The 24,715-nt window shown below is 41.7% G+C and overlaps 4 protein-coding genes across 11 annotated transcripts; 3 read left to right on the forward strand and 1 right to left on the reverse strand.

Moving 5' to 3' along the window:
• Window positions 1–878: 878 nt before the first annotated feature.
• On the forward strand, window positions 879–1,576 carry LOC108659426 (protein D2). The gene is made up of 2 exons (XM_018112329.3): window positions 879–1,279; window positions 1,340–1,576. The coding sequence occupies exons 1-2, from the start codon at window positions 879–881 to the stop codon at window positions 1,476–1,478; spliced, it is 540 nt and encodes a 179-aa protein (XP_017967818.1). The 3' UTR covers window positions 1,479–1,576.
• Window positions 1,577–1,775: 199 nt separating this feature from the next.
• Window positions 1,776–2,452, forward strand: LOC108659425 (protein D3). The gene is made up of 2 exons (XM_018112328.3): window positions 1,776–2,170; window positions 2,241–2,452. The coding sequence occupies exons 1-2, from the start codon at window positions 1,776–1,778 to the stop codon at window positions 2,377–2,379; spliced, it is 534 nt and encodes a 177-aa protein (XP_017967817.1). The 3' UTR covers window positions 2,380–2,452.
• LOC108659424 (serine hydrolase BPHL) lies at window positions 2,391–3,535 on the reverse strand. Its single transcript, XM_089260924.1, has one exon. The coding sequence runs from the start codon at window positions 3,314–3,316 to the stop codon at window positions 2,465–2,467; it is 852 nt and encodes a 283-aa protein (XP_089117050.1). The 5' UTR covers window positions 3,317–3,535; the 3' UTR covers window positions 2,391–2,464.
• Window positions 3,536–4,812: 1,277 nt separating this feature from the next.
• Nrx-1 (Neurexin 1) lies at window positions 4,813–24,466 on the forward strand. 8 transcript variants are annotated; one of them, XM_089260890.1, is made up of 13 exons: window positions 4,813–7,212; window positions 7,724–8,197; window positions 8,257–8,568; window positions 8,631–8,747; window positions 8,814–9,198; window positions 9,278–9,648; window positions 9,730–9,841; window positions 14,103–14,250; window positions 14,318–15,075; window positions 15,139–15,489; window positions 15,554–15,789; window positions 17,087–17,429; window positions 19,693–24,466. In XM_089260890.1, the coding sequence occupies exons 1-13, from the start codon at window positions 6,253–6,255 to the stop codon at window positions 20,694–20,696; spliced, it is 5,571 nt and encodes a 1,856-aa protein (XP_089117016.1). In that variant the 5' UTR covers window positions 4,813–6,252; the 3' UTR covers window positions 20,697–24,466. The 8 variants fall into 8 exon arrangements, with proteins under 8 accessions (XP_089117016.1, XP_017967805.3, XP_089117023.1 ...); XM_018112316.3 differs by having other exon boundaries at window positions 4,816–7,212; window positions 9,730–9,850; XM_089260897.1 differs by having other exon boundaries at window positions 4,816–7,212; window positions 9,730–9,850; window positions 15,554–15,744.
• Window positions 24,467–24,715: the final 249 nt, after the last annotated feature.

Genomic DNA, 24,715 nt, shown 5'->3' on the forward strand with positions numbered 1-24,715 from the left:
TTGGACACATAATAAATGTTTAGATATGTGCCACAACTGGACTTACAATTTATATATATAGACTATGCCCAGCTGAAGTTAATTAACAATTCGCTGATAAACACACACAAATGACATATCGTTTGATTGTGTGTATGTCTGTGTGTGTGTGAGGATACTGTGTGGTCGTATATGTACGTGCACTGATATCTTTAACTGGCCTTTAAAATTATGATGTATATAAGAACTGTTGCTGGACATACCCGACTATCAAATACCCTATAAACAGCTTGGGACAATACAGTTATCTACAGGTAAACAAGGTATACAAAAAGTAAGTTTTTCCTGAAACAATTTAACTCTTTTTGAATCGCATAGATCGCTTATCGGAACAACAATCGATAAATCGGATCAACAAATCATATACACTTCACTCTAAACTCTGTGTAAACTTGCAAATAAACCCATAGAAGTATGTATGGGCCTCATACATACATACATTACAGCAAAATCAATATACCCAATTAACTCACTCCGCATGTGGTTTAGGGTCTAATTAGATAGTGTGGTGCGCGCTTGGTGCTTGGCGTTGGCTCTTTACACAATAAATGGAAAACTTTCGTTGACCAAAGTTCATTTTTGATTTATACGGAGACAGTAGTTATTGTTATTTTTAGTAGTCACCGGGCCTGCGAAATTGGATTTCAGTTTGGTTACGGTTAGATATTAATTAATTAGAATATATATGTATATATGATAGACATACACACACATACATACATATGCATATGTACTCATAAGGAGTTGCGCCTTATCTCTAGACTGAATCATCAAATCGAACTACAATTTAACAGCATTGATAACAACGGAACTGCAATTTCAGTTAAAGAAGGCCAAAAATGAACGCTTTGGTTCCCGATGTAGTGGATGAGGCGCCACCGAAGGACAAGCTGAAGGTCACCTATGCAGCAGATCTGTCTGTCAAGGAGGGCAACGAGCTGACGCCCTTGCAGGTCAAAGATGAGCCCCAAGTCTCGTGGGACACGCCAGAGGGCGAAGAGGAGCAGCTGTACACGCTGCTAATGGTCGATCCCGATGCACCCAGTCGTAAGGAGCCCAAGTTCCGGGAAATCTTGCACTGGGCCGTTGTCAACATACCCGGCAATCAGCTGAGCAAGGGTCAAACTCTGGCGGAATACATTGGCTCCGGCCCGCCAGAGGGCACCGGCCTGCATCGCTATATATTTCTGCTCTATCGCCAGAGCCAGAGGATTGAGGAGACGCTGCACATAGATAAGCGGTATATGTATATATAGAGATTCAAATCAACAATTATATAACCGGGTATATCCAATCGCAGCACTCGCGAAGGTCGCTTCAACTTCAGTGCCCGAACCTTTGCTGGCAAACATGGCCTGGGCAAGCCCATAGCTGGCTGCTTCTACGAGGCGCAGTATGATGACTATGTGCCCATACGGAACAAGGATTTCGCTGGCTGAGCAGGTGTTCAAAGTTTGCCGTTGTAGTCATCCTTGTCAATAAATTGAAGCATTGAGTGCACTTATCGCCGCTGCTATCAGCTGGCCAAGTCAGTCGACTCGGCCCGACTCGTCTTTCTCTTTATCTTTATCTAGAGCGCATTGGGGCAAACAAAAAAAATGCACGAAAATGAAAAACTGATTACGGCCAACCACACGTCGACTTGGCCGGGATCGATAAATAGCGCACGCATTGTCATTGGCAGGCAGAGTCACTGCGTTAACGCCAGACAGAGCATAACCAGCAGCAAGAGCAACATGGACACCAGCGGTATCATTCCCGACATCATCGACGACAAGCCAAAGGCTCGTGTTACCGTCACCTACCCATCCGGTGCTCAGGTCGATGTCGGCAAGGAGCTCACACCCACCCAGGTGAAGGACCAGCCCACCGTTAGCTGGGATGCCGAAGCTGGCGCCCTGTACACTCTCCTCATGGTCGATCCTGATGCACCCAGCCGCAGCGATCCCACGATGCGCGAGGTGCTCCACTGGGCCGTGATCAACATTCCCGGCAACAACGTGGCCAATGGCCAAGTGCTCGCCGAGTATGTGGGCGCCGGCCCAGCTCAGGGCAGCGGTCTGCATCGCTATGTCTTCTTTGTCTTCAAGCAGAACGACAAGATCACCAGCGACAAGTTCATCAGCAAGACGTAAGCGGATCTGCAGCCCACTTCTGGCTTCCATTGGGCATTTATAATACAAAATTGTCGTATTTTTCAGCACTCTGGAGGGTCGTCTCAATGTGAAGATCCGCGACTATGTGGCCAAGTATAACTTCGGCATCCCTGTGGCCGGCAACTTCTTCCAGGCTCAGTACGACGACTCCGTGCCCGCCATCCGTGCCCAGCTGGGCAAATAAGCAACACACTCTTGTTCTCTGTACATCATGAATCAATAAATCTTTATACCTATTTGTTCATAAGCAAAACAAAGTCAACTACGTCCTATTCCTTGCCCCTGAAGAAGTCGGCGACCAGCTTGTTGAACTCCTCGGCGTAGCGCAGATGTATATTGTGTTTGCCGTCGGGGAACTCGTGGTAAAGTGCGCTGGGCAGCCGCTGCTTTAGCCAGGGTACATGCTCAGGGGCAATCATTGGATCCTTTTTACCGTGCAATATGAAGACGGGCGCCTTAATTTGCTCCACTTCGCTGCGACAGAAGTCCCCATCGCGTTGCTTATAGAACTCGCAAGCGGCATCGACCCACTCGCCCCATAGTTGGGCGAATCGCTCCACGCCATAGACTTTCTCCATGGGCTCTCGCATGCGTGGCGACCATTTAGCCACGTCGCGTATTGCTTGCAGTGCCTGCACCTCATCTTTGTTTAGATACGCACCGGCACCCCATATGGCCAGCTTCTCCACAGCATCGGCATGTCGGCCAGCGAGGATCAGTGCAGTAATGCCGCCATCGCTCCAGCCTAAGATTGAGAACTTGGGTCTGTTCAGTGCACGCATTAGCTTGACAGCTGCCTCAGCATCCTCGCGAAAGAACTCCAGCCCAAACTTCCTTTGCGGCGGCACCGATTTGCCGTAGCCGGGCGGATCCCAAGCAATAATCGTATGATCTGGCAACAATTTAGGCAGCTGTTCGATCTGTGGCTTAAAATCCGTCCAGGCAGAGCCCAAGGCGCCCGGCATTAAGAGCAAGCTGCGCGAGCCGCTGCCACTTTCGACAATGTGCAAGTCACCTGTATCGGGCACCTGCACCTTGCGCTCCGTATGGGCGCATCTGCTGGCCATTCCAGGCAAGAGGCGACCGGCCGCCAGACGGCTAAGTCGAGTGCCTACTATCATTACGTAATCGAGCTGTTATCAGGGGAATAAGCGTTAGTCAAATTGTCTCTGTCGAGTACTCTTTAAATCAGCGCGTTTGCCTGTTGATGTGTTAATAAACACACACATACAGCCACACACCTGCCTTGTAAAGTGTTCGATAATAAATCTCAAATTAATCGCACAGCTGTAAACGTCACGAACACAACAACTGGCTTTTAGGAGAGCGGGCAGAAGTGATGGGTGGCAAGCTGTTGTTCAGCTGTTGCTGCGTTACTTTTACAACACTACTGCTAACAGCTAGAACTGTTATTAACATAAGTCACATTTAAATTGATTGTCTTACTATTTGTTGGTAAGTTCTACACCGATCGAATAGATAAATAAACAAATAATATAAAATGATTAATATTATTTTACTATTTACTGGCACTCTACCGTAAAACAATTCATATCTTGTTACTATTTGAACCTAACGTTTAAAATTCTGTTATTTAACATTTGTATTTGCGTATTAATTGACATCCTCAAAACTATGCAACATTTAAATGCTTATTATATCCTTGTATACTAACAATGCTAACAAATTATTTACGTAATAGAGCCAAAATGCCATGATTCCCTTTTTTTATTAGGGGCATTAATATTCTCAAAGCGTACTCAGCTGTGGCCTCAATCATATGAAATACCCTGTGTCTGCAAACGTTTCAAAGCTTCTTGCTAGGCATTCCTCAACAGTCGCTGCATCACGTTGCTGCAGTTAAAACGGGCAGCGCGTTCTCATGTGCGAGACTGAGCTTAACATTGCTCGCTAAATGGAAAAAATCGTATAATTAAATTCTGAAAATATCCTGCAGTTAATGCGCAATGGTTAGTGCGTGATTTGTGTATAGAGTGACGTTAATACAGATGCATATTCGTAAAAGCGCGAACACACACGCACACACATACCAAGGCACTGCGTCGGCCTTGCAAGAATTGTGTGAAACTGCATATTATATGCGCTTAACCTAACTGTTCCCCTTTACACTAACGCGTGCGGTCGAAAATATCCTACAAATTCACACGCACATAGGCACACAAGCAGATGCACATACACATTAAGTTATGCACAGCTGCAAATGCAAATCGAATTTGACGCCGAGCTGTCGAAGTTGTGAAGTGTGTAATAAATGTCAAGGCATTTACACGGGTCGTCCTAGACGTCCCTGTATCAGTATATATGTATGTATACATCTATGTATGTACAATTATATGTATATGCATGTGTATATTCTGTCCCTTCTAATACGCTTCGAGTGGTGCAGGTTATGAACCTGCGTGTTCTGCGCTCATTACGCATGTGTGAGTGTATGTATGTGCGCGTGTGTGCGTGTGAGTGTGTGTATGCGCATATATGTATGTATGTTAGTAGTACGCATATGCATGCCTCGTCGAAGCAAGCGAGCTTTTAATTTTTGGCATTCTGATGCCCTACACACAACAGACAAGGCTATTCGTAGTCTATTTCTCAGGGCGAATGGAAGTGCAGGCGAAAGTTGATTGTTGCTAAATGAAGACAACTGTTTTAGTGATTAAATAGTGCGCATGTAAATGATAAAATAGTGAAAATAGTGAGCAAGAATATTAAATATAATTTGTGTGCCCTACAGCACGGATGTAGCGCATACGAAATGTTGCCTACGCCGTCAGCTGGCAAGCAGTAAATTCGCAGTCGGAGCTTTTGTTATCCATTGGAAGCGCTGCGAAGGAACTGAGTTTGAAATTGCAGTTCAGTCTTGTCGTGAATGCAGCGCAGATCGATATTAAAACCTGAAGCAGCGGGAAGCTGAATTGTCCGAAAAAATTCGACACATAATTTTTGTAATCCCATTTCGGGTAAAAAGTGTCCAGATTCCTTATGATTAATACTAAATCAGTATCCCCAAAGTGAAACTTAAATTGTTGAAAACTGTGGAAAGAAAAGAAAAAGTGCGAGCGAGTGTGTGCTGGACCGTTGTGTAAGCAAGTGAAGTGCTTGAACCACAAATCAGTTGATAGCCAAAATCAATAGTTCAAATATCATCGGATAAGCGTTGATTGATGTAAAGAAATCGTTTAAATCGTTCATAGTGCTCCCAAGCATAGCTTGGCATTCGAAATTTTCGCCTACGTATAGTGAAAATTTTCCGATTTTTAGTATGTACATGTACGTTGAGGCGCTTGTGGGCGCCATAGCTGTTAAAACGGGTGGAGGGGGTGTCCGGCGAGCTTTTTCCACCCCTACGCCTAGCCACAAATTAGGCTGCTGCTGCTGCTGCTAACGGCACTCGAACACGAATAAACTGTCGAAATAATAGAGAAATGTGCACGCTTGCTAGTAATTTCTCAACCCATATGCAAATAAAATGTACAAAATGCCCAACACTCAAAGAACAACGCAATCAAAGAGTAAAAAACATCAATTCAAGTGAATTCTAAGTGACGGTAACAGTTCAGTAACAGTTGAGTAACAGCCGCAGCCAACATTACGCGCGACGAGCTTTTCACTCTCTCCCTCTGTCTCTCTCTCTCTGGCTCACTCTCTCTATCTGTCGCTCTTTGCAACTGGAAAAAGTTCAATGAAAGTTCGAAGCGCGGATAAAATTCCAATGCGTTTCGGCCTCCCATAGTAATAGTACATACCAATACAAGGACAAAAACAAAGCAGAAGCAGAAACAGGAAAGCTGACTCTCAAGGACTGGAATACAACGTGTATACGCGCAAAGCAAGGCGACATTTACGTTTTACGCGCGCAACTCTGTGTTTGCGTGTGTGTAAGTGTGCTAGTGTGTTAGTGTGCTAGTGTTGGTGCTACTGTGTGTGAGTGTGTGCGTGTGTGTGAATGAGCGCGCGCCAAGTGCAACATATCAAAGCTTAAGTTATATATACATACACACACCAACATCATCCTCACACAGACTATGCACTTGAGACAATGACAGACCACAGCATTGATTACGCCCGCAAAATGGACGCCGCTGAGGAGCTACTGTCGCAACTAGAGAATAATAATAATAATAATACTAGAAACAATAGTAATAATAGAAGCACGCGATTGCTGCCCGCGCCCATTAAGGTCTGCTCCTCCACCTCCGACTTGCTGTTTAACAAGGCGCGTCGACGTCGAAGAGAACTGGATGAACGGCACTCGCAGCTCAGTCCACGTCCACAGCCAGGTGCTCAGCCTCGTCCTTGCCAACGGCCGCTTGTGATGGTCGAACATCGTCGCTCATACCGAGTGCTGATCGTGACGGCGCTCCTGGTTAGCCTGGTGACCAGCTTCATAACGATTAGCGCTGGCTTTCAGCTGGACGGCTCGCAGAATTCGTTCTACACCTTTCGCAAATGGTATACTGGCCTGAATGGCACCTTGGAGCTGGAGTTCAAGACGGAGCAGCCGAATGGCCTCGTCCTTTATACAGACGATGGCGGCACCTATGACTTCTTCGAGCTGAAGCTTGTCGAGGGTGCACTCCGACTGCGCTACAACCTGGGCGGGGGAGCGCAGATCATAACGGTGGGACGCGAGCTGCACGACGGACACTGGCACAAGGTTCAAGTGCTGCGCAATGACGACCAGACCTCTCTCATTGTGGACGGAGTCTCCCAGCAGCGCACCACCAAGGGCAAGGAGTTCCAGTTCGGAAAATTCGCAAGCAACTCGGATGTGTACGTGGGCGGCATGCCCAATTGGTATAGCAGCAAGCTCGCCTTGCTGGCTCTGCCCAGCGTCATCTTCGAGCCACGCTTCCGCGGCGCCATTCGCAACCTCGTCTATGCGGATCAGCCCGGTGGCACCACGCGAAGACAGGAGATGAAGCAGCCGCGCGACATCAAGTGCGGCGATGCGCCCTGTGACCATGGCGAGATGCCTACCCGGGAGAGAGGATTGAGGGTAAGTGATTTTGAGTTTATCACTTTGACCGTGAGCGACAGGAATACGACTTTGAATCCAATATAATATAACCGAAAAATGCAACCCAAAAATAGATTTCGGCTTATTAGACAGACTGACAACAGGACAGAGAAATAGACAGATGAATGGAAAAGGCAGGCATATAAAAAGACAGACAGTTAGATGACAGACGGAGGTACGGACGAACACCAGACAGGCAGACGGACAAACGAACGGACAGGCAGGCAGACATATAGATAGATTGACAACCGGAAAGACAGACGGATAGCGAATAGAAAACTGACTGTGCGGAACAAGCAGACAAACGTTTATATTAACGGCAATAAATGGATCTGGTCAGCCTGTCCTCAAAAAGAATATGTAGATTTTGACGAGTATATGTCATATCAGTTAACAAAAGTCCACTTATTCACTTATATACACATAATCTCTTAAGCTAAATTTTATCTGGGAACGACCTCTTAAGTAGCATGCTAATCAAATTCCTTAGGGCGTTCGAGGGAATACGACGGATGCGTGCGAACGCAACGATCCCTGCCAACATGGAGGCATATGTATATCCACTGACTCGGGCCCGATATGCGAGTGTCGCAATCTGGAATACGATGGCCAGTACTGTGAGAAGGAGAAGGCGCCATCGGAGGCAACGTTCCGCGGTACACAGTTCCTCTCGTACGACTTGGGCCAGACAGGCGCTGAGCCCATTGTCAGTGCCCAGGATGCGATTTCGTTCTACTTTCGCACCCGCCAACCGAACGGACTACTCTTCTATACGGGACACGGCACGGACTATCTGAATCTGGCGCTGCGCGACGGCGGCGTTTCGCTGACCATGGGCCTGGCCAACGGGAAGCAGGAGATGCACATCAAGCCAGCCAAGGTGCGCTTCGATGATCATCAGTGGCACAAGGTCACTGTCCATCGACGCATTCAGGAAATCTCGTCCATAACCAGCTTCTGTCGAGTGAGTACTACCAGAGATTGCTCTACTCAGCAGAGATCTAATGAGTGCATCTCCCACAGCTCGTCACTGTTGTGGATGACGTGTACACGGACCACTCCCACATCGCTGGCAAGTTCACCATGCTCTCCTCCTCGCGCGTTTATGTCGGCGGCGCCGTCAATCCGCGAGCTTTGCTGGGCGCCCGGGTTCACAACAATTTTGTGGGCTGTCTGCGCAAGGTGGAGTTCTCGGCGGATACGTTGAATCTGAATCTAATCGATCTGGCCAAGACCGGCTCCAAGTTGATTCAAGTGGCGGGCAACGTGGAGTATCAGTGCCCAAGTGGCGATCCACAGGATCCGGTTACCTTCACCACGCGCGAATCCCATTTGGTAAGTGGATGAACGAGAGAAGAGCTATTCAATGTGTTAATCTTATCTTATCTTATCTTTAGGTTCTGCCACCTTGGGAGACGGGCAAGCAGAGCTCAATCAGCTTTAAATTCCGCACCAAGGAACCCAATGGCATCATCATTCTGGCCACCGGCTCCAAGCAGCCACGCGCTAAAAACGTAAGTCCAAGATCTCGAGAAGAGTTTCCCGTTTTCATTTAGCATATGCTTTGCCTCGCTTTGCAGCCCGTTTTGATTGCCATAGAGCTGCTGAATGGTCACATCTATATACACCTGGATCTGGGCTCGGGCGCCTCCAAGGTACGCGCCTCGAGGCGTCGCGTCGACGATGGCGACTGGCATGATCTTATCTTGCGGCGCAACGGTCGTGATGCCAAGGTGAGTGTGGATGGTGTCTGGAATGATTTCCGTACACCAGGCGATGGCACCATACTCGAGCTGGACGGCCACATGTATGTGGGCGGCGTTGGCCCGGCCTACAACAGCGTTGCCTGGCCGGCGGCCATTTGGACGGCAACGCTGCGGCAAGGATTTGTGGGCTGCTTGCGTGACCTGGTGCTCAGTGGGAAGGCGATCGATATAGCAGCCTTTGCACGCGTCCAAGATTCAGGTGAGTGTGTCGTGACAATTAGCATATATTACAATAGTTAGCTTGAATGCTTGACTAACACACGAAATGCGCTCGACAGCCTCGGTGAAGCCCTCGTGCCATGTGCAGGGGAACGTGTGCGGCGGCAATCCCTGCCTGAATGGCGGCACCTGTTTGGAGGGCTGGAACCGGCCCATCTGCGACTGCTCAGCCACGCTGTACGGCGGACCCACGTGCGGCAGGGAGCTGGCCACGCTGGCCTTCAACGGCAGCCAGCACATGACCATTTGGCTGGCCAATGGCCAGGGCACCAAGACCCAGACAGAGGAGCTGGTCATACGCTTCAAGACATCCCGTCCGGCGGGGCTGCTTCTCCTGACGAGCGCCGAGTCGAATTCACCTGATCGCCTGGAGATTGCACTCGTGGCAGGTCGTATACGCGCCAGCGTGCGGCTCAGCGATCGCGAGAAGGTAGAGATTATAGAAAACGGAAATGTTTTACTCACTTTCATGTCAACTAATCCAACTAATCCGCCTCTGTATACCCTGTAGAACTTGCTCGCTGGCCAATCGGTGCTCAATGACAACAATTGGCACACGATTCGATTCTCGCGCAGAGCCTCGAATCTGCGCTTACAAGTCGACGGGGCTCCCCCCGTCAGGGGTATGTTATGTATGTATCAACAGCACCATCTAACGCCCTACTACGTGTCGTGCCGTGTCGTTTTTTTCTTTTTTTTGGAAGGATACTCCCAAAGATCTCGAGTCCCCTAAGAACCCAACTTGATTAGTTTCGCATTGAAGTGCCCAAATCAGAGCAGCCCGAATCAGAATCTGTGCATTACTGCAGTTAGTTATATATATGTATATATGCAAACAATGAACCCGTTCTCACAGTTCTATACTGTACCTGTCCCGGCCCCTCCTTCTTGTTACCCTTTTGCGTAAAGGTGTGTGCAGGTGCTAGCATCCAGTTAACAAATAATAATAAACCAAAACAGTTAGCAGCGGGTTTTACTTTCGTTTTGTTCTAAAACTTTCAATTTTTGCTTTGAGAGTTAATTTTTTGGTTTAACAACACACACACCCACACACACACACACAAAGACAAGAATATATAACACACATACTAATACGGTTAAGAGAATCTTAAATGATATACATACACATATATCATATATACAGACATTTGCTTTTCCATTAATTCTTTGTTGTTCATCATGAGACACACTCACACACACACACACACTAACAGTTTCTCCATGCATACTTACATACATACAATAGCCGATATTTGATCATAACACGTATACGTATCACAAATCACCGTTACACCAATACATACATATGTACGCCTCTTTCACGTAATACGTAACGTTTAACGTAACTTCTCACCACATTTACGTTGCCGTATTCTGATTTCAATTTCAATTTCAATTCGAATTTGTTGAAAAAAAAAAGTTTCACAAAAAATACTTTAAAAATACATACTAAAACAAAAGCCTTTGCCAGTTCTCATCATTCATTAAAAATAATAATTTTGTTCGACTCTCGTTAGTTTGTTTTTGAGACTTTTTCAAAACATCTTGATGTTGTGTTTTCATTTGCGATTTTCCCTCTACTACTACTACTACTACTACTCTCTGCCATCTAAGTATTTTGTTTGATTTACCAAAATTAACTCAAAATCCAAAATCCAACCTAAACAGCGACAGTTAAAAAGCTATACTTATATAGTTATATATGTGCATACATATAAGCATTCTATATGTATGTATGTGTATTGTGTATAAATCGAAAAGTGAATAAAAATATAATGTTCAGGTGTACAGTTACAGTTAGAGTTACAGTGAAAGCCGCTGAACTCGCATTGTATGTTATAAATATCTATGCAATATGGAAACTTGATGATTGTCTTGTAAATTGTTATGTCCTTGAAAATAATAATAATCATATCATATACTGAGTACCTATAGATGTTCAAGTGAAAATTAATCAATCTTATATTTTCTTGATGTTGAGCTTTCTCTCTTGTATTTATTCTTTTGTGCCCAACATCAAGCATTTTATAACTATTACTATTTATAATTTCTGTATTTTTTTTGTTTTTAATTTGTTTTTTCTTTTTCACTTTTTTATTTTGATGTAAATATCAAGATTTATACTTACAGGCAATACTAAGCATAAGCTAAAAAAAAAACTAAAAACAGTGAAAGTGTGGTATGTGAACAGAATGTTCTAAATTTTTTTAATTTGAGGCGCGTGTTCCTTCGTATATATATCTTTAAATTATATATATACATGTACAAGCAAAACAACAGCAACAGCGACAGCGACAGCAATATTCTAATCACAATCTGTGATCTAAATGACCTTTTCTATTTCAAAATGCAAACAGCAAACAGAAAATGAAAATAAAAATGAAAAATAATTTCAATTCTTTTAGGCGAGAGAGCAAAAAAATCGACACGCAAGAAACTCGGTGAAGCATTTTTTTGCCAAATCGCTCGATAAAAGTCGCAAGCGTGACGCCAAACAACAACCAAAGCAAACCCAACAAATAAAGCAAAAAAACAGTGAAAAATAAGTGTTGAAGGGAAATGGGCGAGTGGGCAAATGGAAAATGAAAATGAAAAACGCACGCGATCTGCGACTTATTGAGACGAGAAGGCAAAACAATGCTTGGAAGCACCCAGGGCTGTAATTTTGCACCATTTAATATGTAATTAGCTTTGTGTTAAGTAAACTAACTAAACTATGTACTCGTTAACAACAACAACAATAACAATAACAACAACCACAGCAACTGCAATAGCAATAGCAACAACTAACTAAGCAACCAACGTGTCCAAACGTACAAATTAGTTTCTCGCTGTGTATGGCACCTGGCCATAGGCCGTTCGCACACACATATACTCACGCAAAGATTTGCTGTTATGCACACACACGCGCATGCAAAGATTTGCTGTTAAGCGCACACACACACACGCGCGAGCACACGCACTTTCTACGAATAGTTTTGCACACACACGAACACACGCGCGTGGAGCGTTTGCATGTGCACACCCGAAGAATATAGCGTAAAGGATAGTACTAAGGCAAATGAACAAAAATTGCCAACAACAACAAATCGCATGACTTGCTGTACATGCCGCTAGCTACGGATCTGTCTCTCTTCCTTACTCTCTCTCATATTCTGTTACTCTTTCTGGCTGCATAAGTGCAGCTTAACATGTATGTATGTGATTGAGCAGCAACAACTGCACAACTTGTTACCCATCCCTAAAGCTCTTATTAGATTTCACACTCATCGACTCACGCGCTCTCTTCTTCTCTTACTCTCTTTTAAAGTCTTTTGCATGCTTCAGATATGAAATATCATTTGCAGTCATCATTGAGGCAATAAATGCACCATTATTAGCTAAATGTAATCGACATATAGGAAACATGCACACACGCACACACATACACTCACATACACACATACTGCCATCAACAACATCAACAATTTATACTAAATATACAAGATTTGAGTATTAATCGATGTTTAGTTTAAATGTCGTTCGGAAAAATGGAGCTAAATTATTATTTTCTTATCATTATTATTGATTTATTAAATGTTTTGTTTCTTGGGTTTGAAGTGTAGGTAAAATAATACATATAAAGAAAACTTTATGTTTTTCGTAAACTTTGATTATTCTTAATGAGCAACTTGCACCTCTAACCAATCAAATGTCACCGCTACGTAAAGTTATCGTAATCGTACTCGTATACGTAATCAACAATGTATCTCACACACCAAAAATCAGATGCTGATCAACACACATGTGTAAATATATATATGTATATGCGTATACGTATGTATGTATGTATGTGTGTAGATATATATGTATCTATATATATATCAGCAAGCGCACCCCAATCAACTACCTACTCTATCTAACTACACTTAACGATATAGCTTCTTCTTTTCCGTACATACCCATTCACGATATGAACAAAGAGTATATTGGCTTTCGTCTAGTCCGTTATTGATAATTTCTTATAAGATGATCGAATTAATTGAACTCCCATTTGGGAACGCATAGCTACCATAATCCTAATCTTTATAGCTTTATGTGCAATAAAAATAATAATCTCAAGCTATAATAAATAAAATTTTTATGTATTTCAAATCGTCTACGATCGTGAACGAGTATTATGCAGTCGGTTGCATCCGACTTGTTTTTGCTAGTTCAAGCCGAGCAGCAAGAATAAACGTTTCTTTTTCTATCAGAATATTACCACACACACACATAGACTCCAACACATACGCTCACTTACTATATGTATAGACTCTATATATTTATACATATAGTATATGATATAACTATCGTAACTGCACTTTTCTCTTAGTATGTACCCAAAAAAGCTGCATCGACTATTGTTTAGCCCACTGTCAAGTGACACCAACTAAATCTAAAACTTAACTGCTTGATATGATTTTTGAATCAACTTTAGCTCTATGTCTACTAAATGCGTACATCAATATATGAATATATATAATATCTATATATATATCTATATAACTACTCTCTATCCTACTTACTCTACTATATTTGAATACATATGCCGTATGTGCTTCTTGTAACATTCGTTTGTCACCAACAACAGTTAACTAATACTACAACTACTATTATACTCAATTAACCAATATATATATATATATCCTTATCTCGTATACGTATATATATATATATATATATATATACATATATATATATATAAATATACATCCTATACATATGTATGCCTATATCAACAAAATGTTAACGGTACTTTGCCTAGTCTAAAAACTAAACTATTAGAGCAAGTCCCTATCTGCCCCCATAATATCCGAGAACCCCTGAGGTTTATCAATCTCTGCTGTATTCTTCCAAACACAGCTGAGACCATATTGGGTAGACACAGCACCATGGAGATACGCTCAATACATCTGGGTGGACTATTCCATGCCGAGGAGGAGATACAGATGACCTCGACCATGCCCAACTTTGTTGGCCAAATGCAGGGCTTCATATTCAATGGACAGCGGTAAATCGATGCGATCTATCTAGAGGAATGTCCTCAGATCCTAAAACAAAGTGTTTGCCTTACTCAGATATCTGGATATAGTAAAGTCCCTGGGGCCCGAGCTATCAGCTCTTCCCAGTGCGACCTTCAAGTTGACAGCTCGATTTGTGAACTCTCCGGCCGGACAGCCCTATCATGCAGCCACCTTCAGATCGAAGCACTCCTATGTGGGCCTGGCCATGCTGAAGGCCTACACCAGTATCTCGGTAGACTTCCGCTTCAAGACCGTCGAGCCGAATGGCTTGCTGATCTTCAATGGGGGGCGACGCAACGATTTTGTGGCCGTGGAGCTGGTCAATGGACACATTCACTACACCTTCGATCTGGGCGACGGGCCGATCACGATGCGCGACAAGTCTCGGATTCACATGAATGACAATCGCTGGCATCAGGTCAGCATACGACGACCTGGCCCGAAGACCCACACCTTGACCGTAGATGACTCGTTCGAGATCATCACATTGACTGGAAACAATATGCATCTCGAGCTAGCTGGCATCTTGTACGTTGGAGGAGTGTTCAAGGACATGTACTCCAAGCTGCCGGGCTCGATATCCTCGCGGTCTGGCTTTGAGGGCTGTTTGGCGTCACTGGATCTGGGCGACTCGTCGCCCTCGCTGACCAGCGATGCTGTGGTGCCCAGCTCCCTGGTGGTCAGCGGCTGTGAGGGACCCACCAAGTGCAGCCAGAATGCGTGTGCGAACCGAGGACTCTGTGTCCAGCAGTGGAACACCTACGCCTGCGAGTGCGACATGACTTCCTACACGGGCCCCACCTGCTACGACGGTGAGTAGCCATTGACTTCCGGACAGAGTAAACTCATATATGTTATTCCCCTCCACATTGCAGAGTCCATCGCCTATGAGTTTGGCAGCAACAAGGGCATAGTGCAGTACACCTATCCGGAGAGCGCGCAGGCCGACACCGAGGAGGACAACATCGCATTGGGCTTCATAACAACCAAGTCGGATGCCGTGCTGCTGCGCGTGGAGAGTGCCACGACCCAGGACTACATGGAGCTGGAGATCGTTGAGGGCAATATCTTCATGGTCTACAACATTGGCAGCGTGGACTTGCCGCTGGGCGAGATCGGCACCAAGGTGAACGACAATGCTTACCACGTGGTGCGCTTCTCGCGCAAGGGCGGCAACGCCACCCTCCAGCTGGACGACTACAACGTGCAGACTCTGACGCCGCAGGGTGAGCTCGAAACGGTAGCCAGTCGAAGTTCACTTAACTATGATCTCTGACATCTGTTTGGCAGCCCATCATTCCACGGTCTTCAACACCATGTCGAGCATTCAAGTTGGCGGCAAGTTTAGTCGCAATGGCCGCACGAGGATCGAGCGTCCTTTTGCTGGTGTCATCGCCGGTTTGTCGGTGAATAAGCTGCGCATCCTGGACCTGGCTGTCGAACGTGATCCTCACATCACGATTCGCGGAGATGTTCAATTGGTAACTGGAGTATTAGATAGAAATGATCTGCAGAGAATGCAGCAGGTTAGGGAATTTATTTGAAATTTTATTTCAATTCCTCCTCTCAACTTTTACAACGTTTTTCAAGTATTTTTCTCATCATCGTAACAAAAGTCTTATTCCAAATTCTTACTTTTGTAATCAATAACAAACCAAAAACTAAATCCAGATATTGTAAATTAATCAGCTTTTATTCAGTGTGTGAACCACATTTCAACCAGACTTCCATATATCCTGTATATATATACATATACATATACATATATATTAATAAATTAAGCTTTTGCTTTGGTAGATCTTTGGAAAAAAATTTGGTTCCACATTGAAGATTAAAACTAAAAACTAAAAGTATTAGCCAATTAAATGTTTAAGCTAGTGTAAATGCCTTATTTGTCATTATTTGACCTTAATTTCATATACATTATATATACATATATATATGTAAATCTTTTAATTTTCCCATTATTTCTGTCAGCGTGTTCTACATTAATCTTAAAGTAATGCTTATTGTTAACAGCACCAGCTAAAAAGAAACAAATTAATCCACTGCCATTGCCACTAACCTGAGCTATCAGTTATTCATGCATATATTGCGATATATATGTATTATTTATTCTAAATACTATATATTATATAGCACATACTTATACTATATATAACATATTCCATATGCAGTTAGATATCTCTCCTTTTGTTTGCACTGTAACTGCGCACTAATGCTGCATGACTCTACACACACATATACCCAGCACTAAAAGAAAAACATAATTACACACACACACACACACAAATACATGCATATACACACACGCACACACATAATTGTACGCTTGGAGAAAAAGGAAGGAGTTTTGTTTCATTTGAAACACAATGTTGCCATTTTGGCATAAATAAGTTTGAATTAACGGACCTTCGAAATGAACCATGAAGCGATTCATTTATTCAGATATAATATTGAAATTTTTCAACACTCTTAAATTTGTGCCTCTTCGTAAGGCGCGATCATCGTTTATGAACGATAATAGTTCAGATATTCAAATATGGATTGCTCACTCACGTAGCAATCGATTAAACTGTTCATAATAAATAATTGAAAATTAAAAATAATTCATATTTTACGATAACTCAATTGCTATCGATATTTACAATTTGCATTTACATTTGCATAACGAATTCAAATCCGCCTCTGAGTGTACGCTGCTTACATTAACCACATACACAAATTAATGCACCTACTCGTAATCGACTACTCAGTTACCATTCACTAACATACAATAAACATACATATTATGTGTGTGTGGATCGACTGAGGTAAAATTAGACTTTGAACTCTACTCGACAGACGCCGGCGAGTGGCTATCCGGGCGCCATAGACGACCTGATCTTCTCCGGAGCCGGATCCGGTTGTCGCGGCGACGACGAGGATGAATGCACGCCGCCCTTCGAGTCGGGCAGTGGAGATGACCTGATCACACCCGTCTATGTGCCGCCCACCAAGCAGACAACAACCACACAGCAGGGCAACTCGCTGGGCAGCAGCAACAACACGAACAACACCAATGGCACGGAGCGCGCCTGCGATGATGAGGATTGCGTGCACGGGTCCGGGGACTACGGCGAGACTACGGAGCAGTTCACATCGTCGAGCACGGCCAAAGGTGCAGGTGAGTGCAAAATTGAGTCTTTTCTTAAACCTGTTGCCTTCATTTTGTTGGCCAGTGTGGTGTCATTTTGTCATTGACATTTGCATCACACAGACACAGAAACAGACATACACGCACGCACACAGTCACACACACTCTAAGCCACACATGTGACATAATTAGCTAGCCAAAACTGTATTGTTCAAGTATATAATATAAAATATATAATATACATATATTGTATTTAGAAACCTATATACTCGTATGTAGAGCGTTTCATGTTTCAAATCTGGGTTGTTTTTGCCTTATGTCTAGTACATACTTACATGCATACATGTATATATGAACATATATACATATATGTATACATATATATGTAAACTTTTGTATTTTAGTTGTTCTCGTTAACGATCTTGTTCGCTGGGTTTTTGCGCGCCTTGAACTATGCTACGCTTTTTGATAACGCTTTGATTACATACTCACACACACACACACACATATATATATACATACGTATGAACAGACAACCATCTGGCTCAACTCAAAAAAGAACTTAAATCTATCCGGAAAAAGGCTAAATTGACAACACTGCTACATATACGCGCACACATATACACACAGAGACATTTACACACACAACAGACATTGATCAGGCTCAATATCGAACTCAAAAAAACGACTTAAAACTCTTCAAATCAACTCTCACTCAAATCGTGTCATCCTCTCAGCCTCAGTTTCAGTTTCAGTTTCAATTCAGCGTTCCACTTCATCCACTCAATTGCTGATGATGAATTTGAACTGACAATGAGTACGCCTTATGTGTCTCTTTCAGAATGTGAACAGGTCTTCATATTTCTGACTCTGATTGCGCCTTGGATACTTTGTAAATTTTGAATAATGCAAAAAGAACGCAACACAATGCAATGCAATGCAAACCACACATAGGCTAAGCTCCTAAGCACTTAGACAGTGTCTAACGACTTGTATGAATATACATATATCGACATACATATATACCTACATATACATATATGTATATATTTAGCATATGTGCATATGTATTATATGTAACTGAGCAATACCACCAACAACAGCAACAACAAATCGAACAACAACAACAACTACAACTACAACTAATCCAACAACTTATTAAAACAACACATTAAAAAGCGTTTGGGCGGGTTCAAGGAAGAAAATGAGAGAGTTAAGAAATATTTAAACGATGCATTAACAGCTCCTATTAGAACATATCCAATTAGTATCCAAAGCAATTCTGTAAGTTAAATTCCATTCCGAATAGTTTTGCCAATGCATCAGAGTAGGCATACACACACGCATATAAAATATCAAATGTGTGTGTGTGTGCTACCAAGTAATGTATATTTATATTAATAAAAGATTCATACATATTTGTGTGTCTATATATGTATATGCTGCAGAAGAGAATATTTATCGATAGTATTTATGCATAGTATACATATGTATGTATATATACACACATACTTCTATAGGTGATCGTCAGTACAAGCAATAGATTGAAAGAGAAGGATATTTAACGAAAGTATTTTTGCATATTAATCTTACACATACTTACAAATATATATATACATGTATAGATGAGAGCGAGCGCATAGAGAGAACTAGTTAACGAAAGTATTTTTGCATAGTCAACTTACACATGTAGACAAATGTGAGTGGGAGCAAATGAGAAATCAACGAAAGTATTTACATACACAGAGAGCGTGAGAGAGCGAGAGATGGTCAGTGAGTGAACACAATGTATTTTTTGCATAGTTAACTTACACATGTGGGCAAATGTGAGTGGGAGCAAATGAGAGAGTTATTTAACGAAAGTATTTACATACACACAAGCATACATAGGTGAATGAGCGTGCGAGCGAGCAAGCGAACGTAGGGCAGTGATTGAATATAATGTATTTTTTGCATAGTTAACTTATTACATATTACATACATACATACAAATGTAAAGCTTACCTAAGTACCTAATGTACGTTTAGTTATATTCCAATTGTACATATCAGAAAATCGATGCACAGCAGCAGCAGCAGCAGCAGCAGCAGCAGCGGAAGCTGCTGCAACATATCTCTCAATATCAATTATGACGCTCTTTAAATTTATGTTCAATAAATAATTAAAACTAAATTCAATCTTTATTGGGGCGGGCACAACCCACACACGCACACACCCAGAGCACACCCAGCGCACACACATACGCAGAGTATTCCTAACGTAGACACTAAAAACCGCTGCTAACCACTTGCAGAGTCCAATAACGAGCTGGTGACCGCCTCAACCACTGGACGCAGCGATATAACCACCGAGCAGCAACACAGCAGCAGTAGCAGCAGCAGCAGCGGTGGCAGCAGCACCACCTATGTAACCACCATATCCAGTGCAGGCAGCGGCGGCGGCAGCAGCACCTCAGGCAGTCAGCCGAGCAGCACCGCCAGTTTGGGCACCACCACTCAGCGCATTAGCAGCAGCAGCAGCACCTCCACCACGAGCTCAACCACAACCACCACGTCGGCAACGACAACGAGCAGCACCACCACCAGCACCACCCAGTTGCCGGAGGTGCCAGCCACGGAGCGGGAGACGACGCCCGATAGCTACGTGCCGATAGGAGGCGGCAGTCATCGAGATCACGAGCGTATGCAGCTGCCGGATGAGCACCAGCTGCCGCCGCTGCCACCTCCACTGCCACCACAGCCAGACCCACCACCGTACGGGCCCTATGGCGGCAACACCTACACCAGCAATGTGAACAGCGGCAGCTACCGACCCAAGGGCGGCAAGGGCGGGCGCATCAATTCGATTGAGGAGGAGCGCACGGCCATGATCATTGGCATTGTGGCGGGCATCCTGATAGCCGTCATCCTCGTCATCCTGCTCGTGCTCTGGCTCAAGTCGAACGGCGACCGCGGCTACAAGACGGAGAGCGAGAAGGCCGCCGCCTACGGCTCCCACAACCCGAACGCGGCGCTGCTGGGCAACAACAGCACCAATGGCTCCTACCATCAGCAGCGCCAGCACCACCAGGCAGCGGGCGGGCAGCATCACAGCCAGCAGCAGCAGCACCACCAGCAGCAGCAGCAGCATCACAACCTGAACGGGCACAGCAGCAGCGGCGGCGGAGGGGGAGGCATGATGTCCAGCGGCAGCGGCTCCCTCGGCTACGGCAGCGATGGACGGCCACAGATGGCAGGCCTCGTGCAGCCCAAGGCCAAGAAGCGCGACTCCAAGGACGTCAAGGAGTGGTATGTGTAAGGCCCCAAAGCCACCAGCGAGAACCAGCGTCAAATTAGCAATATACAAAGACACACACACACACACACACACATACAAAGCTTTAATGCCGATCTAAAGGTTGATCTCTTCAGTATCCCCCTCAACACAAATGCATACATACATACATATATACATATACATATATATAGCATATGTATCTATGGACGAGGTGTGTTCAAATAAGATCATTTTCACATTCGATTTCCCCAAATGAAGTAAACATTTCGCGATCGGGTACCGACGACTGCATAAAATACTCGTTTCGATTGTATCATGAGAGCATGTGACTATATCAAGCAGATCGATAACTGTAGCTGATATATAGAGTGTACTATGTGCCACGCCTTACCGGTAAGCATAGCTACATACCCTAGAATTTGTCTGCTTATCAAGTTTAGGCATACCTTACATATGCCTTATATCATATTCAGATAAGGCAGCTGCATGCGCAATTGGCTGCTAGAAACCCATATACCCCGTTGCATACTTAAAGAACGAGTATTTATTTGACAACCTTAAGGCGTGCGAAGGGTACAAAATGATGGAGTGCGGATAATAAGCGAAGCCACGCCATTAGATTGATTATGTTTATGCACACACACACACACACAGACACACACACATATATATAAATATATAAATAATAATATTTTACCTGCATATGCATAAGTTTTAATGGGCAAAACTTATTTAAAACAAAATTAACACGAAATATTAAATTCAGCAAATGAGAAATTATTGCCTAAGAAATTATAAAGCTTCAAACTAAAGACTTGCTAAAAGAAAATACAAAAAAGAAGAGGAGAAGAAAGGGAGGTGGAGGAGGAATCACTCTATATATATACTATATATACTATATAGGTATACAAGCATTATATCATTATGTTAAAACTAATAACGCCACTAGCCAATCGAATAATTGTGTAAAATATTTCGCTAAAAAAACAAGAAATGAAAAAACAAAAGATCCAATGTTGGCCCCATTGAAACAAACGAAAACTGCAAATGAAATTCAAATGAAAGTTAGCGAATATCTATGTAAAACGTAATTTAAATATTATAAAGAAACCAATATACAATATATGATATATGATAATATATATATATACATATATATATAATGTTCTATAAGCAGTTTCTGTTTGTTACAATATGTGGTGCTGTAATCTAACTATATATATGTATATATATATAGTATATATGTATGTATATATGCATATATACATATATACAGGTATATATATATACACACATATATATATTATAAACGATATCATACAAAAAATAGTGCTAAAGACGAGAAAACTCTGCTTATGTTCGATTCTTTCGATTGAAAATGGCTTTAATTGACTTCAAGCGATCAATTTTATAATGCAACAATTTTTACCTTTCCTTTAGCGTGCAGCAATACATACTACGGAAATTGAAATTGAATTTGTAATTTGAATTACGATTAAAACTGAAAGTGAAATAAATTAAATTTATAATTCGTCTGAAATTGAAATAGAAATCCAGTTTGAAATTGATATTGAAAGAAAAACTCAATTTGTAATTAAAGGACAAGTTCAAATTCGTATTTTCTAGTTCAAAGATTGAAATTCAAATATGCAGATTCAAATTCAAATTAAATTTAAGTTGAAACCAAAAAAAAAAAAAAAAGAGAAAAAACAAACCCTAAACTATATACTTTGAATATGTATATGTATTTGAGACTATATATTGTCATAGAACACTTATGCAATATGAACTCTGACATATCAATTAAAAAGACACCAACACCAATACACACACACACAAACACACACACACACACACTTGACACACGACACTGAAGCGAACCTACCTAGCTTTCTTTACAAACGCTATCCAATTGTGAGCAAAATTACTTTACAGCTGAAAGAAATGAAGAAACAGAAACGGAAACGGTTAGGGAAACGGTAATGATAACGGTAACGGTTAACTGTTATGGCTGGCAATGGAAGCAAGCAACAATTTTACAGTATTAGAGCCGCTTTGTGCATATTTTTCGAGGCTTACGTGACGTATACGCAATCAGCAGCAACTAAAACATCTATCAATAAGATAAAGAACATACACACACACACATACATACACACACAAACACACACATACAAAAAACACACACACGCACACATACATATTCACATTTTGTAGACAGCTTTTCATTTTGTTATCTTTCTGCTGCTATTTGTATAAGAATTTTATTTTGATAAATATACTCCGAAACATATATTTTACATATGTACTTGTTTATATATATTTATATTGGAGTACATACATACACACACATACATACAAACACACGAGTTTAGCTAAATCAATTTCTCATTCATTTCTAGCGCTTTTTTTGAATTCGACAATATCAAAAGTATATATATACTTGAGATATGTGTACATTTGACTCCTAACTACTTATATACACAGACATATATATATCTATATCGCATTTCAAACAAATTTTTGATATATTTTTTGAGTTACGGAAAACTTGAACAAAACAAAACAAACTAGGAAATCTAGGAAAAATATAAACAAAACCTACACTTAGAACAATTTAAACACTATGCAATGCACACATACATATATACATATATATACACATACACATACATAACTATATATACTTTACAATTTATATATATATATATATATATATATATATATATATATATATATATATATATATATATATATATATATATATGTATGTATGCATGTATCTATACAACAAATATACACACAAACAAAAACAAATATATAATGTGAAATGAATGAATTATTATGATTATTATTATTATGTATTACGTCCCTTCGAATTGAAACTTTTTAAAATGCTGTTGATAACCAAATTACGATTCCCACTTAAATAACGACAAATTTCTCTCTCTATATACATATATATATATATATATATATATATATATATTTGTTTATATATATACATATATTCACAATGTTAATGCTGCACAAGAAAAACTCTCTGCATTTAAAGTAAAACACACAAAAGTTTTCAGCTTTTATTTTGTATTTTCATTTTAAATTTTTGCCTTGCGATTATTCAAAAGAAAACTATTGAAAATTCTACACGCCATAAATAAATTGTTTAGAAACAATATAAAGAATATAGAAGCAAAACAAAACCCCAAACAGCAACAATACAACTATTAAATTGAATTAAACAATAATGTTATGTATGATAAACGCAAAACCATAAATGATAAGTGGGTCAGGACAGCAAGTACAGTTAGTTTAATGAGTAACCGTAAATTAGTTAAAGCATGTAATAGTTGAATGATCGATAAATAGGAACCGATAAACAGATGCGTACGAAATGCAAAACAATGTATCAATACAACTTAAACTTATATCTATTTAGGCTTAATATCATTGTTATCTAATATAAATATATATATATATACGAAATTAACACACATACATACACTCTCAGACACTCAGATACACACAGACACATATACCCAGTATATAGCGACAAAGAATATGTATATGGACAATGTGTAACGGCTATAATATATAGCAAATCGTAACGTGTATTTAGACGTACATGTAGCGGCAGTGATTGTTAATGAAATGGCTTTGTTTTATGTTAGATTTTATAATTTATGAAATGGAAATAACGGTATAAAATTGCATACAAATACAGAATGACTGACAAAACACAAGAAATTATAACATTGCATATAATAAATAAAATACAATTATAAAAAAAAGTTGTTAATACTTTAAATAAGAACTTAGCATCACTTACCAGCACTGGGGAGCCTCTGCTAAGCGGTTGTATTTGAGCGCATTACATCTGCTGTTATATGAGTATTTAGATCCACTGTTAAATGTCCAAAGGTTGCCTGTGTTAATCAACAAGGCGAACAAATGTCATGTCTGGATTAAAATTTGTTTAAGCTGCTCTTTGAAATAAATAGAGCCAAAAAACGCTTGACACTTCCCGCAATAAACACCAA

Source organism: Drosophila navojoa, chromosome 2 (assembly GCF_054131105.1).
Source record: "Drosophila navojoa isolate 15081-1374.11 chromosome 2, UAZ_NAV_1.0, whole genome shotgun sequence".
NCBI lineage: Eukaryota > Metazoa > Arthropoda > Insecta > Diptera > Drosophilidae > Drosophila > Drosophila navojoa.

Coding starts and splice junctions, on each gene's coding strand:
- LOC108659424 (XM_089260924.1), bottom strand. CDS start 3,316: ATGATAGTAGGCACTCGACTTAGCCGTCTGGCGGCCGGTCGCCTCTTG.
- LOC108659426 (XM_018112329.3), top strand. CDS start 879: ATGAACGCTTTGGTTCCCGATGTAGTGGATGAGGCGCCACCGAAGGAC. Junction 1,280..1,339: donor ACGCTGCACATAGATAAGCG/GTATATGTATAT, acceptor ATCCAATCGCAG/CACTCGCGAAGGTCGCTTCA.
- LOC108659425 (XM_018112328.3), top strand. CDS start 1,776: ATGGACACCAGCGGTATCATTCCCGACATCATCGACGACAAGCCAAAG. Junction 2,171..2,240: donor GACAAGTTCATCAGCAAGAC/GTAAGCGGATCT, acceptor CGTATTTTTCAG/CACTCTGGAGGGTCGTCTCA.
- Nrx-1 (XM_018112316.3), top strand. CDS start 6,253: ATGACAGACCACAGCATTGATTACGCCCGCAAAATGGACGCCGCTGAG. Junction 8,198..8,256: donor CCATAACCAGCTTCTGTCGA/GTGAGTACTACC, acceptor CATCTCCCACAG/CTCGTCACTGTTGTGGATGA. Junction 9,851..14,102: donor CCCCGTCAGGGGTATGTTAT/GTATGTATCAAC, acceptor TTCCAAACACAG/CTGAGACCATATTGGGTAGA.